Genomic DNA, 15,452 nt, shown 5'->3' with positions numbered 1-15,452 from the left:
TTTATAGCTACAAATTTTCTTCCGAGTACTGCTTTAGCTGTATTCCATAATCCTGAAATGTGGTTTTCATCATTTCTAGACTTTATTTATACTTCTATAAATTCAGTTTTAATTTCCTCTGTGATCCAAAAGTTAGCTAAGAAATATTTTTAAATTTCCAGGGAGTGATTTCTTTTTCATTTTAATTAGTTATCTCCAATTTTTATTTAAATTATTTAATAAATTAAACAAAGAGGATACTGTGAGTCTATGACCATTATCCCCAAAGTCAGGAACAAGCCAAGACAACACGCTATCACATTGTGATTAGAGAATATCATCCGTATAATTTCTGTATTTTTGGATCCGAGATTTTCTTTATGGCTTAACATATCAATGTTTTAGTGAATATTCTGCAGATATTTGAGAAGAACATATATTCTGTCTTTAGATAGTTACAGATTAGATCTATCACATTCATTATTTCCCCCAGGTCTTCTATATTCTCACTTATTTTTGTCCACTTGCTTTTTTATGAACTCAGAAGGAAGTAAAACTCAATACTAATGTGTTCCTGTATTTCTTCTTGTATTTCCTGTGGTTTTTGCTTTATGAATATTATGCTAAGTTACCTGATGCACGGATGGTCATATCTGTGGTCTGCATCTTTATCACTGAAAACTTGCCCTTTGCCTCATTTAACATTTTCTGTCTGAGACTTTCTTTTCCCTTTCTGCTTTTATTTAGTAAAGCCTTATCCACACTTTTGGTCTAATCCTTCTAAGGAACTTTGTTCTGGGAGGACATTATGCATATGGCATGTGATCTGGATTTTGCTTTGTGATCCAGAATTTTTATTAGGTGAGTAAAGCCCATTTATATTTATTTATACAAAAACATTTGGACATATTAGTGTTAATACATTTTATGCCATGCTTTTTATTGCTCTTTAGAACAAATCTTTTAGTATATCATCTGTCTCTGCTTGTTTCTGTACGTGTATGTGTGTCTTTTAATTTGGGAGGTTTATGTTTTTGTTCTAGGGGTTACCTTGATAGCTATAACTTCAAAGGACAACTTCTTATTTCTTTGGATAGTATCTACTGACTTCCTGTAACGAGTAATGACAATCTTATGAAATTTTTATTTTTCTCCTGCCCAATTTTACTTGGTATTATTTTTCTTGGAATTTTCTTTTATATATACTATATGCCCGTTTCTTGATGTATCATTTTTAAATGATACATCAAAAGTCAAATGATTTTTGACTTTTAGCTGTGAAAGATAAAAAAACAGGAGACCTCTACCATGTTTTACCTTCTCTTTCTCTTCCTCTTCTAACTTGCATTATTATATTACTATTACATTGTTGTTACTATTAGATAATAATTATAACAATTATGTTATTACATTGTTTATACCATAATATATATTTTTTTCTCTATTTGGTCTTAGTCCTACAGTTCAATAAATTTGAACCTCACTGACAGTCTTTCTGTCATTGTTTTGCCTTTTATCTCTTGGCTGGATAAATTTTTTCCTCCACCAATTTCTTCAGGTATTCTTAAAAATATCTATTTCTCAGAATCCAAAAAATTTGTATGGTGCTTTAGATATGATAGAATGACTGTGTTAAAATATACATACATTCTTGTATGTGAGTCCTTTGTAGACCTCATTCAAGGTCTTTGAGCATTAAATGTTACTATGGAGAAGCTGGAAGCCAGACTGACCTCTGTCTCCCCTCATAAGTACCTTGATCTTTCTGTCTGGATGTCCAAAGGTTTCCTACTATGTAAGTCCAGCAATTTCCTAGAACTATATTCTGTTAATGATTTTTCTAGGCCAAATTTTCTGGGACCCATTGCGCCCTCTCAATTTGTAGACTCAAGTCTTATTTTTGGAAAGTTTTCTTGAATTCTATCTTTAAACAGGTTTTTTTCCTGTTTCATCGTTTTGGTTCTCTTTTGGGAAACAAATTATGCATGTTTGCTATTCTCTTCCTCAGCTGTCACTTTCTAATATTTTACTAATTTCATTTCGTTTACTTTCATCAACCCTGTCCAACATTCTTCTTTCTGTGTTTTCTGCAGATTCTGGTCTCCTGTGTGTTGCTTCCAATGTGGCTGTGATTTCTGTTATGGTTATATTTTTTAATTCTATTTCTTACCTAAGTTCTGCCAGCTTATGTTTCCTTTCCTTTTGTTATCTTGCTATATCTCCTTGAAGATGGCATATACCTTATTACATACCTGTGTTGAATTCTTCTTCCACAGTGGCAAATGCTTTATTATGTTTGTTTGCTTTTCAATGTGACATGTTTGGTCACAATCTTCACGTCTCTGCTGTAAAATTTTTCTGGTGACTGTTCTTCATCTATCATCCATTCTTGTTTTTCTCTTCCCTTTTTTCTTGCAGTATCATTGCACAGACCTAGTGCTAGTTCCTTTCTGATTATTAGTCATTTCTGAATGTGGCAAGTTGTTACCAAACTGGCTCCTTACAGGAAGTCCACTTGTGGGAGAGGCCAGGGCCATAACTCAGGCCAGCAAGAATCTTCCTTGTGATGGGGATGGTTTACAACAGCGAGCTCTTGAGTCGTTTCCTCACTTTAGTCAACAGAGATTGGGAGTTCAAATGCAAGTTTTCTGTATCTTGGTCTTCTTAAATTCCACTTTTTACAAAAATGGCTTGTCTCTGTGATTACCCCTTTCAGCCTGCCTAGTTTGCTTCTCTTTCATACCAAAGTGTCTCCAGGAAAGTGGCAGTCATTACTCCTCACATCAAGTCCCATGGTCCCACACAGGGGACTGTGGGTTTTACCCCCCAGGACGTGCCTGTGGCTTTGGAGAACTAAGCTTTGGCAGCTTCATCTGAAATCTGCAGCTGTGCAAGTCCTCTCTCAGCATCTTTCCACGTGCCTTTGAGTTTCCCTGGATTTGGCAGCCCTTTCTCGTATACTGTGGTTCCAGATTACAGACTTTTCAGTTTCATCCAGGGTGACATTTGACTATCTGTTTTTCATTTTCCTTAATTGCTCTGATGTAATTCTAAAAAAAGAAGGAACTGACCTCTTTACACTGCCACTTTAAAACAAGATGTTAAGTAAGCAATTTTAGGGGTCTAACCACACAATTAGAAACAAACTATTCAAAATTGGAAAGTATGGAAATAGTGAAATAACCTGAGTATAAACATTTTAAAAATATTAAATTATATAACCATAATTATTTACAAAATAATTGTGCAAGTCTGTTAAGAAAAAAGCATATGATGTAACATCGGATATAGCGATCTGATTATAAAAAAAATTGGGAGTCATAAGTACAATATTATACACATATAGGATGAAGAATGGAAGGGAAAAATGAAAACATTTTGTTAAGGGTCATGAATACTGAGTAACGGTTTTCATTTAAAAATTTTTGTTGCTGTCACAGTATAGTTTGTACAACAAAAAACACAATATGTGTTCAAAAAATAAAAAGAATGACGATCATATAGGTTTTTACCTTCCATCTACTAAGCACAAACTAAGCCGACTGGCTCCCCACTTACCTGTGCTAACTGTACCCATCCCTGAGCGCCAGCTCCCAAAGCCGCACCTTCTGCTCCAGTTCCAGCCCAGATTTTCTACAGCAGCCAGTCGTCTCCTGCCTCCCCAGCCTACACCCCTTCCCTCTTCCCTGGAGGTTACTTCTAGTCCAAAAAGATCCTTATGTACTCAGCGCTGCTTAGGTGCCAGGCGCCATAAGGGTGGCACAGCAAGTGAGAGCATGGGCTTTGAACCCTTTTAGTTTGTTTTGTTTATAATAAAGGGCAGCAAAAAAACAGGCTGCATTTCAAGGACAATTTAGAGTTAAAATGTTTGGGCTTTGGAGACAGCCAGAATAAATACAATATGTGTAAAAAGCATCTAAAACAGTGCCAACCACACAGCAGACATTCAAGAAAAGATATTAAAAAAACCTCTCACACTTCCAATTTCCCAGCAAGGGAAATATAACACAATGGTTAAGACAGTAAGAGAAGAGCTTTCTAATTTAAAAAATCAAGAAAGGATACTACATACACATTTTCTATGACCATTTAAAACCAACATCTTCTCCAACTTTCAAGTTGCTCTGTTCCAGGGTTCCCATGTTTCAAATACTAACACTGCTATGAACATTTAAAAAAATCATTTTGAATGCATAAACTCAATGTATCATTTGTCTATTTTATAAGAAACATTTTTACTCTCTGAATGATTACAACTAATTCACAGTATTCAAAAGAAGATCAAAGTATTTTCATCAAAAATTAGCCTAGAAATTTTAAGTTATAACCCACAAATACAAAAGGAAAACAGATTTACACTTCTCAAATACTCCCATATCCCCCAGCATGAAAATAGTGTAAATTACAGGAGTAAATTTATGAAGGCATATAAATTCTGAAAGTGAGCTTTTCGTTTGGCTAATTAACGTCTTTGATCAGTAATGGCTGTAATTTTCATTGGTTTATTCGCAGAAAATATATATACATTTTTAAATTAAATAAAATTTAAAATTTACTTCCTTAGTTGCACTGCCACATTTCAAGTGTTCACTAGCTACACCTGGCTGGTGGTTACTGTATTGGACAGTGCAGATACTAGCATTTCGTTGAGTGCAGAGAGTTCTACTGGAAAGCACTGGGTCTACATACATAACCTAAGATGAAAAATAAACCCAATGCCTATGTAGAGGTATCACCAGGTTTGAGAAATAGTTACAACATCTGAGGATTCCTCTTGTGATACAGAAAAAAAAAAAAAAAAAAGCCTGTGCTATAAGCGAGGGCGTGAGAAAAAATGCCATAAGACTGAGCTCAAGTGTAAGTTTCAGGGGATGGGGGCGGTGATGGGAGAAACCTGTTCCAGGATACGCCTGTTTTATAGCTTTTCCCAGATGGTACCTGAGGCAAAGACAGAAAGTAGCCAGCCCAGGGTCTCTTTCTCACTCTACACATGCCTCAAACAATCTTGCCCACACATCTACAAGCTGGTAATATGAAAATGTCCATTTCCAACACATGGAACTCCTGCCTTCAGATCCATAAATCCAGCTTCCTTTACTTCATCTCTCAGACTGTTTTGAAAGTGACTCACAATGTATCCAAACCTGAAAGTATCATTTCCTGCCTTGCTGCCTCCTGCATAATCAAGAACTTGGCTGGCCTCTGACCCCAGCTCTTGGGAGGTAGCTAATAAATCCTCAAATTTCCCAAGTGTTATTCATGGTGGGCTCCTCAGGATCACATCTGATAGTCTGCGCTAAGGAGAAGACTCAGGATGGGGGCTGGCCAAGCCAGAAAGCCCAACGTGTGAGTAGAGGGTTGGGGCTCTGAGCCCGCTGACATCAGCTCAACCTCTGGGGAGCAGAGGGGGGCTGGAGATTGAGTTCAATCTTGTGGCCAATGATTCAATCAATCATGCCTACATAACGAAACCCCAGGAAAAACTCTGGATACCAGAGCTCAGGTGAGCTTCCCTGGTTGGCAATACTCTACAGATTGTAGCACATCGATATGCCAGGAGGATAAGGCGTCCTGACTCCACAGGGAAGCGACAACGGAAACTTCGAATTTGGGACCGCCCAGACTTTCCCTCTGCATTTCTGCCTTTGGCTGGTTCTTTTGCTATTAATATAATCGTAATCCTAAGTATAATGCTTTCCTGAGGTCTATGAGTCCTTCTAGTGAATTACTGAACCTGAGCAGGTAGTGGGTATCCCAAAATTTGCAGCCAATTGGCCAGAAGTGAGGATAGCCTGGGGACCCCCGAACTTGCAACTGGTGTCTGAAGTGAGAGCAGTTTTGTGGAGGACTGTGCCCTTAACCTGTGAAGTTTGGCTTAACTCTGGGTAGTTGGTGTAAGAAATCATTGTACCTTCCAGAAATGCTCCTCCCACAGGGTTCATTATCACAGTGAATGGCATATCTAACCATCTATTTATCTGCTAACAGGAGCAGCAGGTCATCACTGATCGTTCTTCTCTCTGAATTGCCCTCCACACAAATGATGAATCAATATATCCTTCCAAGTCTACCTCCTAAAAAGCTGACTCTGTCCACTTCTCTCCAACTCCTGTCCAGCTTACAAAACCCTACACGATCTGGCTTTTTCCTTTCTTGTACTATTCTCCTTGTTGCTCATAAAATTCTGGCCACATGTGCTTTGTTTTTGATCCTTGACTTGACAAGCTTATTCCTACCTAGGAGCCTTTTCACTTGCTCATTCTGCTTAGGATGTTCTCACAGACCTTAGCTTGGCTGGTCCCTTCTTATCATTTAAGTCTTGTTCTCAAAATGGTCTGCTTTACCTTCCAATTTCAAGTAGCTTCCCAATAACTAACTCATCACCTTGTTTGATTTTCACTATAATACTTATTTCTTGTTAGTTTATGGTTTTTTCCTCCTCATCAGAATTAGGTTCCATATAATTTTCTTTTTAGTAGGATGGTGGGTTTTTTTTGAATTACTTTTTTAAAAAAATTTTATTTATTTATTTTTTCCCCCAAAGCCCCAGTAGATAGTTGTATGTCATAGCTCCACATCCTTCTAGTTGCTGTATGTGGCACGCGGTCTCAGCGTGGCCGGAGAAGCAGTGCGTCAGTGTGCGCCTGGGATCCGAACCAGGGCCGCCAGCAGCAGAGTGCGTGCACCTGACCGCTAAGCCACGGGGCCGGCCCAATCCACATAATTTTCAAATGTTGTCTTCTCAGGGCCTAGATCAGTGTCTGGCACACCAAAGATATTCATTTACTGATTGCCTTAATTGGATATTCAGATACTACTGAACCCACTGAATTGGATGATCTCAGTGGTTTCCTCTCACTTTAGTTTTGCCCTCCTCAAATTCTCCACACTGTAGCCTGAGCCATCTTTCTAAACTACCAGTATGATGACACCACTGCCTCATCAAATATAGGGCTCACTACTACGTTCAGAGAAAGCTGTGAGACACAGAGGCCTGCATGATCTGGCCTCTGTTCACCATTCTAGTACATCCCCTTTCCCCCTCTATTCCCCAGCCAGGCTAAATGACTGCCAATACCCTGAACATTCTAGACTCTCTTACCTCTCGAATTTCCTGTACATGGCCGTTCCCTCTGACACTCAGCTTTCCTCCCCAATTTGCCAGGTTAACCTTTCTCATTCTTCAGGTCTACTTAACCATCACTTCCTCTAGAAAACCTTCTCTGAGCTTCCAAAATTGGGTTAGGCTACCCCTCCTATGTGCTCCCACAATACTCTATCTCTCTTAATCAAAGTGCTGATTTTGCACCTGCTGTAGTTGTCTGCCTGCCTGCATCCTCCGCAAGAGTGGAAGCTCTTTGAACGCAGGGGCCTCATCTTATTTGGTGGTATTGCACAGTGCCTGCTGGCATACTGTAGATGCATATTATACATTTACTGCATTAATTTATTGTTGGCAAATTCAGAAGTCTTTGTTATTCCTTACATGTTCCCCATAGTGTTTAAATCCTTACATGTTCCCCACAGCGTTTAAATCAATGTTACTCACAGAACAGGTGCTCAATAAATACTAGGTCAAAGTATAACAACTCACTTAACCTAGTGAGAGGAGAGAGAGAAAAACTCAAGGATGCTTAGGTTTCTTGATGATGAGGTGTATTTAAGGATACCAGCAAGGCCACTTGTAAGCTTGAAATTAAACAACTAAACTTATAGTTTAAAATTAAGTTATGTGATCTCTTTCAGCATGTCTCCTTACTATACAGTTACTAGCATTTAATTTCAGCTATATGCCCACATAGGACTGTCTCAGCCTTTATTCAAAATACTTGTGTTAGGGGCTGGCCCCATGGCGTAGTGGTTAAATGTGTGTGTTTCGCTGCTGGCGGCCCAGGGTTCGGATCCCGGGCGCACACTGAGGCACCGCTTGTCAAGCCATGCTGTGGCAGCGTCCCATATAAAGTGGAGGATGATTGGCACGGATGTTAACCCAGGGCCAGTCTTCCTCAGCAAAAAAGAGGAGGATTGGCATGGATGTTAGCTCAGGGCTGATCTTCCTCTCACACACACACAAAAAAACAAAATACTTATGTTATTAAATAAGCATTAGATTGCTTAATTCTAGAGAATCTGTTTATAAGCACTCCATTTGAAAGAGATATAGGTGAGTAAAATTTTTCTTGACAAGAAAAACTACCAATTGTCATTGAAGGATAAGAATTATTATTTGGTACCACGATAATTTGTATAAGAGATATACATAGATACATGCTGTACCTATAAAGTAATGACAGGTTTTTTAAATAAACATACTAGAATTTATTCATACAAATTAATTTTGTCATTCAAAGTAGTTTCCTTTAGAGACTCATTCCAATAATGGAACCAAAGCTCAAATATTTTGGGAAACTCGCTTTTGATTCTGCATTGATTCTTTTGAATATTCTCATAGATGATAAATCTTTGATCTTTGAAGGTGAATTTTACATTTATAAGTAACTAGTCATTAGAAGCCACAGTAGTAAATAAGGTCAAAGATCACGATAATTTGGACCGAAACCAAAATATTTTATTTTTTTTTTTTGAGGAAGATTATCCCTGAGCTAATATCTGTTGCCAATTCTCCTCTTTTTTGCTGAGGAAGACTGGCCCCGGGCTAACATCTGTGCGCATCTTCCTCTACTTTATATGGGACACCGCCACAGCATGGCTTGATAAGCGGTACATAGGTCCGCACCCGGGATCTGAACCTGCAAACCCTGGGCTGCCAAAGCAGAGTGCATGAACTTAACCACTACACTACGAGGCCAGCCCCAAACCAAAGTATTTCTGGATGGAAAACACTGGCAGTGTGCAGTGTTTTGGATGAAAAACACTGGCAATGTGTAAGTTTCCTTGTGTAAGTGATATACTTGATCTGAAAACAATGCCAAATTAAAAGACAACAAGAAATGTTTAAAAAGAGAGAGACAAAAAAGAGGCAGACAGAAAAAAGACAACAAAGACACTGGAGTTTAAAAAGTCAGAGAGCCGCCTGAGAACATGATAAAAATTCTGGCTCCCCCCAGCCATTTGCATATACTGTTAGAAAGGTACGAACAAACTGAGGTCATGTAGGGAGCCAGATTAAGACTCCATGATTTAGAGCAGCGGCTATTTTCTTTCTTTCTTTTTTTTCAACTGTACCCAAGAGAAAAAGAAGTTTTATATTGTGACTCAATTTGAATATACATACATACAATTAAAGTTCCACAAATAATTCTCAACCCTAGTATACGGGATGGTATTCTCTTGTATTTGACTTTTTATAAAAGAAAAATGTTACTCATGACCTACTGTACAAACTTCACAATCCACAGTTTGAAAAATACTGGTTTACAGCAACTGCTGCATAATTGAAATTAATGAAAATGAGGAAACTCACTTGATTATAAAAATTCTGATGTTACCTTAAACTAACAAAGTCCCTTTACTCTACAGCCATATCTTTTAAGAGATTGGATTCTTTACAGCAAAGCTGCATTGTCTTGGTCATTGCATTGTCTTGGTCATTCCTCTATATGGCTAACTACTAGAGACATGATGAGCGAATCACACAATGGTCACAGAAACCCCATACCTTAATATTAGAAAACCATAAATCATTTTCATGTAAAGTGGCCAGGTAGACAGATGTAAGAAGTCCAATGCAAAGGGCAACTGTTCCTCCAACCATAAATGACAGAATCTTCCATAATCTTCTATTGGTACAACCTTTAGAAAAACAAAACAGATAAATAAGTCCATAAAGAATTTAGAATTTAACAGTTCTACTTCAGACTACGACGCGTGCTAAGTTCCAGCTGCTTGTCACTGGTGAAGCTTTCTCTGTCCCAGCAGACCATGAGGGGCTCCTATCTGTGATTCCACAGACCTGTTTTCATACTTTTATTACAGTTTTCACCCCACTGTATCTAATTTTTCACTTGTCCATTTTGCCAAGTAGAATGTGAGCTTCTTGAGAACAAGTACGTTGTCTTATTCATCTTTGTATCTAGGGCTGTGTTTGGCACAGTTTAATAACTATAGTTTAACTATGAGGTTTGTTAAATGGAGGAATAAATGGGTTACATGTCTAGAATATAAACAGCCTTCTGGATTATCTAGTTATAATTTGTGGTTTATTCATTAAAAGCTACTAAAACACTTGATTACTTAATATTTCAAAACCCATAGGAAAAAAAAATCCATAATAACTCAAGTTAAAGGACATATAAATTAGGAAAAAAATATATATCACATATAAGAAAGCTTAAATATCCTTAATATAGGATAAATACTTTCAAGATAATAAAAAACAATAAATATTCCAGTAGGAAATGGATTAAAGACATGAACAGGCAATACACAGAAGAAAAAATGGTCAATAAACTTAGGAAAAAATGTCCAAATTCATTAGTATTAAAGGAATGCAAATCAAAACAATGAGCTGTAACTTCTAAAATGCTGGCCAATTTGACAGCTTAAAAATGGTAATACTCTGTTTTGATAAGGGTACAAAAAATAGTCACTTTCCAAACACTGCTGGTAGAAGAATAAATTGGTACCTTTCTGGAATCCAACATGGCAATAGGAAGTAAAAGACATCAAAATGAGCACACCATCTGACCAGTAATTCTAAATCTAGGCATATACCCCAAAGAAATAATTAAAGTTTGAAATAAACATTTGGCCACAAGGATATTTATCACAGTTCTGTATGTATAGGTAAAAGGTTAAAAACCATCTAAATATTCAATAAGGAATTAAATAAATTATGCTATAGCCACACAATGACTATACATTGACAATATTTTTAAAATATATTGACTGACTTTTGATATGTTCATAACAAAATAAGAGAAATATGGCAAGTTACAAAAGAGCATATAGGATACCAATTTTGTAAAACCACATATGAATGCTTGTAGGTAATCACGTGCAGAGAACAACATTTAGACAGCAAAATAAAGAGTCATGGGTGGCAGTCTCAGGATGGGTGGGTTTGCGGGAGTATCTTTTCCTTCTTTTTTGCTTTTCTTTAGTTTTCAGGTTTTTTTCTTACACGAATAAATACTGCTTTGGCAAAATGAACAATCCTCAAAGTTATGTCTTAATTGGGGCCGGCCCAGTGGCGTAGTGGTTAAGTTCGTGTGCTCCACTTCAGTGGCCTGGGGTTCACAGGTTGGGATCCCAGGTGTGGATCTACAAACTGCTTATCAGGCCATGCTGTGGCAGGCGTCCCACACATAGAGGAAGATAGGCACTAATGTTAGCCCAAGGCCAATTTTCCTCAGCAAAAAGAGGACTGGCAACAGATGTTAGCTCAGGGCTAATCTTCCCCCACCCCCCAAAAAAGTTATGTCTTAATTGAACAAAGCAAACTTGAATTTGCACTGTATAAGGTCTTCAGAAAGTACTGTCTTGTCTAAAATTGCTAATACGTAGTTGCGCTGGATGGCATAACTTCTCAACCCAGATCACTTTTATCTTATAAAACTGTTCCCCCAAATTCTTTTTCTAGCTCTGGGTGGTAAGAATTAACATGGCTGCAACTAATGTAAATTGTGTCAGATATCCCAAATGGCTGCTGAACACGGACTTTTTCATGCTTACTTTTAGAAATCTTGATGCAGCTTAGTTAAGAGCACTCTGAAGGCAAGAAGTTGGTAATTAATTCCCTTTGTTGTATGGCTTAGCAAGAGCCTTCAGCATTATATAAACAACTTACCAAATGTAATAACTTTTCCCACACACAAAAAAAAACCAAGGAGAAAATTTCAGGAATTTGACTGAAAATAAAGAATAAGAAAAATGTTTGATTCATCTTTCACTACTTTAATGAAATGAAAAACTCATCCAAGGTAAGGCTATCTAGTGTGAACAGCATACACAAACCAGAAAAATTAGAAACAGACTAAAACCTGAATGGTGGGGGAAAGCATTATTCTAGAAAGTCAAAGGACCAGATTGGCATAACCGTAACCTACTGTACAGACAGCTGAGAAACAAGGGCTTCTGATCAGAGCTCTTTCACCTCATATCATATCAGAGCTCTTTCACCTCATATCATAGCTGTTAAACCAGTATCAAACTGCAATCAAATCATGTGTAAAACTAAATATCAGGGTATTAGAACAAGTTTCCTCAACTGCTAGGTCTCACAGAATTTTTACCCCATTGGAGAATGATACATTAATATAAAGCAATCCAAAACGCAGCTTTAATTTAAAGCACCTACCAGATGGCAATTTATTTTCCAACTTCACATTTTCTTCTTGTGCTGCAAAATCCTCAGAAACTTCTGTGGTTTTTACTCCTTTTCTTTGCCTGATGGATATCATGGTGTCAAAGACTTACATGCATTGTTCTTCCAACCACTCCTACAAACAACACAGAAGTAAGGCCCCCATCCCTATGTCAGTACCCTCTCTCCCCAATACACCCTGTGCTCATCTGAGCTTAGGTGTGCTGAGCTGACTTCCCTTGCTTAGCATGCCCTCCCATTTTCCCACCAAATCTTAACCAGCCTTCAAAGCTACTCTCAAGACACAATTCAACTATTTACTTACAATTATATTTACAAAGTGCCTGTTCTATCGCCAACTATCAAGAGTCAGGAATACAGGTGAGCTTCCCAGACAAGCTCCTGCTGCCCTTCTTCCAGAAAGCACTTTCTTTCACGCACCAGCTCCTGCTGATCTTTTCCGTTCCTGAGCCATAGCAATTACAATGCAATCTGTCACATTCACATAGTTTTACATTATTTTCTCTAGTTCCATGCCACGTGACAGGTATTCAGTAGTAATTCTGTTGACGGCCTGATGCTGAAGACCTGAAATACTGTTTAGTCTCAGGGATCTGAATTTTAATACCTGTGCTCTTGAAAACAACTCACAAGGGCAGCTTCAGACCTCTGCCTCCGCGGGGACGGTGGCAGCGGGGGCGTGCCCACCAGGGCGGCTGCGATCCCCGGGAGGGGCGGCAGTGGGAGGAGCGGGGGAGCAGGAGCCTGGTTTGGAAGCAGCCCGTGGGAGGCGGGGGAGCGGCGGCAGTGAGTAAGCCGGCTCAGTCCCCTGGAACAGCTTGCCTCGCTCCTCTGAATAACGAACAGCGTTTTACTAATTCTTTATTAAATACGATCAGTTGCTGGACACGACTGTTCGAGCAGCTTATTAATTCCTAAAAGTAAACACCTTGCTCTACAGAAAACCAACCAACCAACATTATACAATTTACTTATTCATTCATTCAAACAGAAGTGAAAAGCAAAACAGACAACTACCAGCACCGAAATGGAGACTCGGGAGCAGCGCGACAGCAAAGCAGTGTCGCCAACTCGTACCGCCAGAGATGCTTTATCCCCAAATCACCTCATCCTAGAATCATGCTCTTTCTAAGGGCTCGGAGAGGAGTTGTAAAAACCCCACAAGGGATACACTCTAACACGTTAAGACGCAAGGGCAACAAATATTTACGTGCCAACTACGTGTCAGGCACCGCGATCCTCGCACGAACTACGAAACAAAAGTTTCCCCATCAATTTAGAAGGAATGCCGTCTAAACGTTTGTAAAGGACAATGACAGCGACGCTTTCTTCCGTCACAAGAGAGACTGGGCGCGTCCCTCAGCCTGCCTCCGCGCCCAGCCCCGCCGCGCCGGGTCCCCACAGACGCCCAGGGCCGGCGGCCGGGGAACTTCGGCACTTGTCCAGCGCCCCAGCAAGCCGCGCGGCCGCGGAGGCCGGAGAGCGGCCAGGCCCCGCCCTCGGCAAACTTCCCGGCCGCCGCATCTCGGGCGGACGAGCGTGCGCCCCGACCCACCCGGGCACCCGAGACGCCGCAGGGGCCGGGCCGGCGCCCCGCCCGCGGGCCTTCGGTGGTCGCGGCGGATCCCGCGGCACGCGCCAGGCAGGGCGCAGCGCCGCCCGCCCGCGGCCACCCGGAGGCCCGCCGCCGAAGCCCGGCGCCCGCGCGTGCCCTCGCGCCGCCCGCCCGCCCGGGGCCGACGCGCAGCCACAGACCTGCGGCCTCAGCCGTCCTCGAGCGCGGCTCCGGGCGGGGCAGGAGGCCGGCCGCGCAGGGGCGCCGGGGACCGCACACCCGCCCGCAACCAGCCGCGGGAGAGGGACACCCGACAGCCGCGGCGCTTCGTGCGACACCCTGGAAATGGGGGCTGGGGGCGTCAGCGGCCCCCAGGAAGGGGCGCGCCGCGGCGGCCGCGCCCATAGGTCCCGGGAGCCGTCCGTCAGCGCGAGCCCCCGCCCCGTCTCGTGCGGCGCCGGCCGGAAGGAAGCGGCGCACTTCCGCTCGCGGGCCGGCGCCGCCCCCCGCGTCCGGCCGCTCTGGGGCCAGGAGCAGAGCCGTGGGGTTTCGGCCGCGGTTCGCGGGGCCACGAGGCCGGCGTGGCCCACGCTGACGCCCGCCACCCGCTGGCCAGAGCGAGAGGTGCGGCTCCGGGGAGGAGGGCCCGGCTCCGAGCAAGGGTGCCGGGAGCGGCGGCCCCGCAGCGGCCCCTGTGCTGGTGGATGCGGAGGGCCGGTAAGGGCAAGATGGACGGAAGCGGTCCGGCCACTCGGACATCTCCCAGCTTCCCGCGTTGCCAGGCCTGGCGCGCCCCCTGCCCGGTCTGGGCAGACCCCAAGCTCCAGTTCCGCTCATCTGCGCTTGGAGTCTTCCTGATGCCACGAGAGTACCCGAGAGGTACTTTCGCATCTCCAGACTCCCCTCTAGTGTTGGGGTGGGGGCGCTGTTTTCTTCTTAGTTTTGTCTTCAGGAATGTGCTCCTGTGTCGTCTTAGCCTCCTGTGTTAGTTCGTCTCCCAACTAGAGTGAAGCCTGTTTTGAGGGCGGGTACTGCGCTGCGTATCTGGATGTTTTTCTTAACTGCACTGCGAAAAGCAGTAGAGAAAGAAAGCCTTTTGTCAGCAGATACTCAAACCACGTGCTAACTGATTTTTGTAAAGCAGTAGTCCTCTGGGTCCTCCACCTGTGAAAAGATTGCCCATCCTCTAATTCCAACACGAAATTACTGCATCCAGGGGGCCTTTCCTAGTCACCCCTGTTGGATATTTTCCTCCTCCTTTGGGTGTCTGTTGCTGTTAATGACAAGCACACATTCTGTGCCAATGGATGGAGGTATCTGCTGGGTGGCTTTAATAAAAATAAATGTCAGCTGTTTTTTTCAGATGGCATTTGTCATGTTTCAACATGACTGTTGGTGTCTTCTTTCTTTAATCTTATAGGCCTGAGAGCAGGGACTGTATATTTATAATCTTTCACGTTAAGATGGCTTACATAAAATACATTTGTGTGCTTAATAAATACATGTGTGAATTTATTCTTCCTTAAATAGGATTTCCCCCCTTTTACTGTATAGAGTTTTTTCTGAAATTCTCACTTGGGGGAAAAATGTGTCGGTGGTGAAACATGCATCCCTTGAGTAAGGGAAATAGTA

The 15,452-nt window shown here is 41.7% G+C and overlaps 1 protein-coding gene across 4 annotated transcripts in view; it reads right to left on the bottom strand.

Moving 5' to 3' along the window:
• DPY19L3 (dpy-19 like C-mannosyltransferase 3) overlaps positions 1 to 14,129 on the bottom strand; it is a 73,339-nt gene extending 59,210 nt beyond the window's left edge. The window contains exons 1-4 of one of the 4 annotated variants that reach the window (XM_058529064.1): positions 14,021 to 14,129; positions 12,570 to 12,710; positions 12,239 to 12,380; positions 9,599 to 9,732 (exon numbers count right to left, since the gene is read on the bottom strand). In XM_058529064.1, coding sequence (XP_058385047.1) covers positions 9,599 to 9,732; positions 12,239 to 12,341 — 237 coding nt within the window. In that variant the 5' untranslated portion in view covers positions 12,342 to 12,380; positions 12,570 to 12,710; positions 14,021 to 14,129. Of the gene's footprint in view, positions 1 to 9,598; positions 9,733 to 12,238; positions 12,381 to 12,569; positions 12,711 to 14,020 lie in introns of those variants that run through there. The other 3 variants (XM_058529066.1, XM_058529065.1, XM_058529067.1) reach the window with 3 other exon arrangements.
• Between the last annotated feature and the right edge of the window lie 1,323 nt (positions 14,130 to 15,452).

The sequence above is a fragment of the Diceros bicornis genome, chromosome 34 (assembly GCF_020826845.1).
Source record: "Diceros bicornis minor isolate mBicDic1 chromosome 34, mDicBic1.mat.cur, whole genome shotgun sequence".
Taxonomy (NCBI): Eukaryota; Metazoa; Chordata; class Mammalia; order Perissodactyla; family Rhinocerotidae; genus Diceros; species Diceros bicornis.
This window is presented reverse-complemented; position numbering and strand designations above follow the sequence as displayed.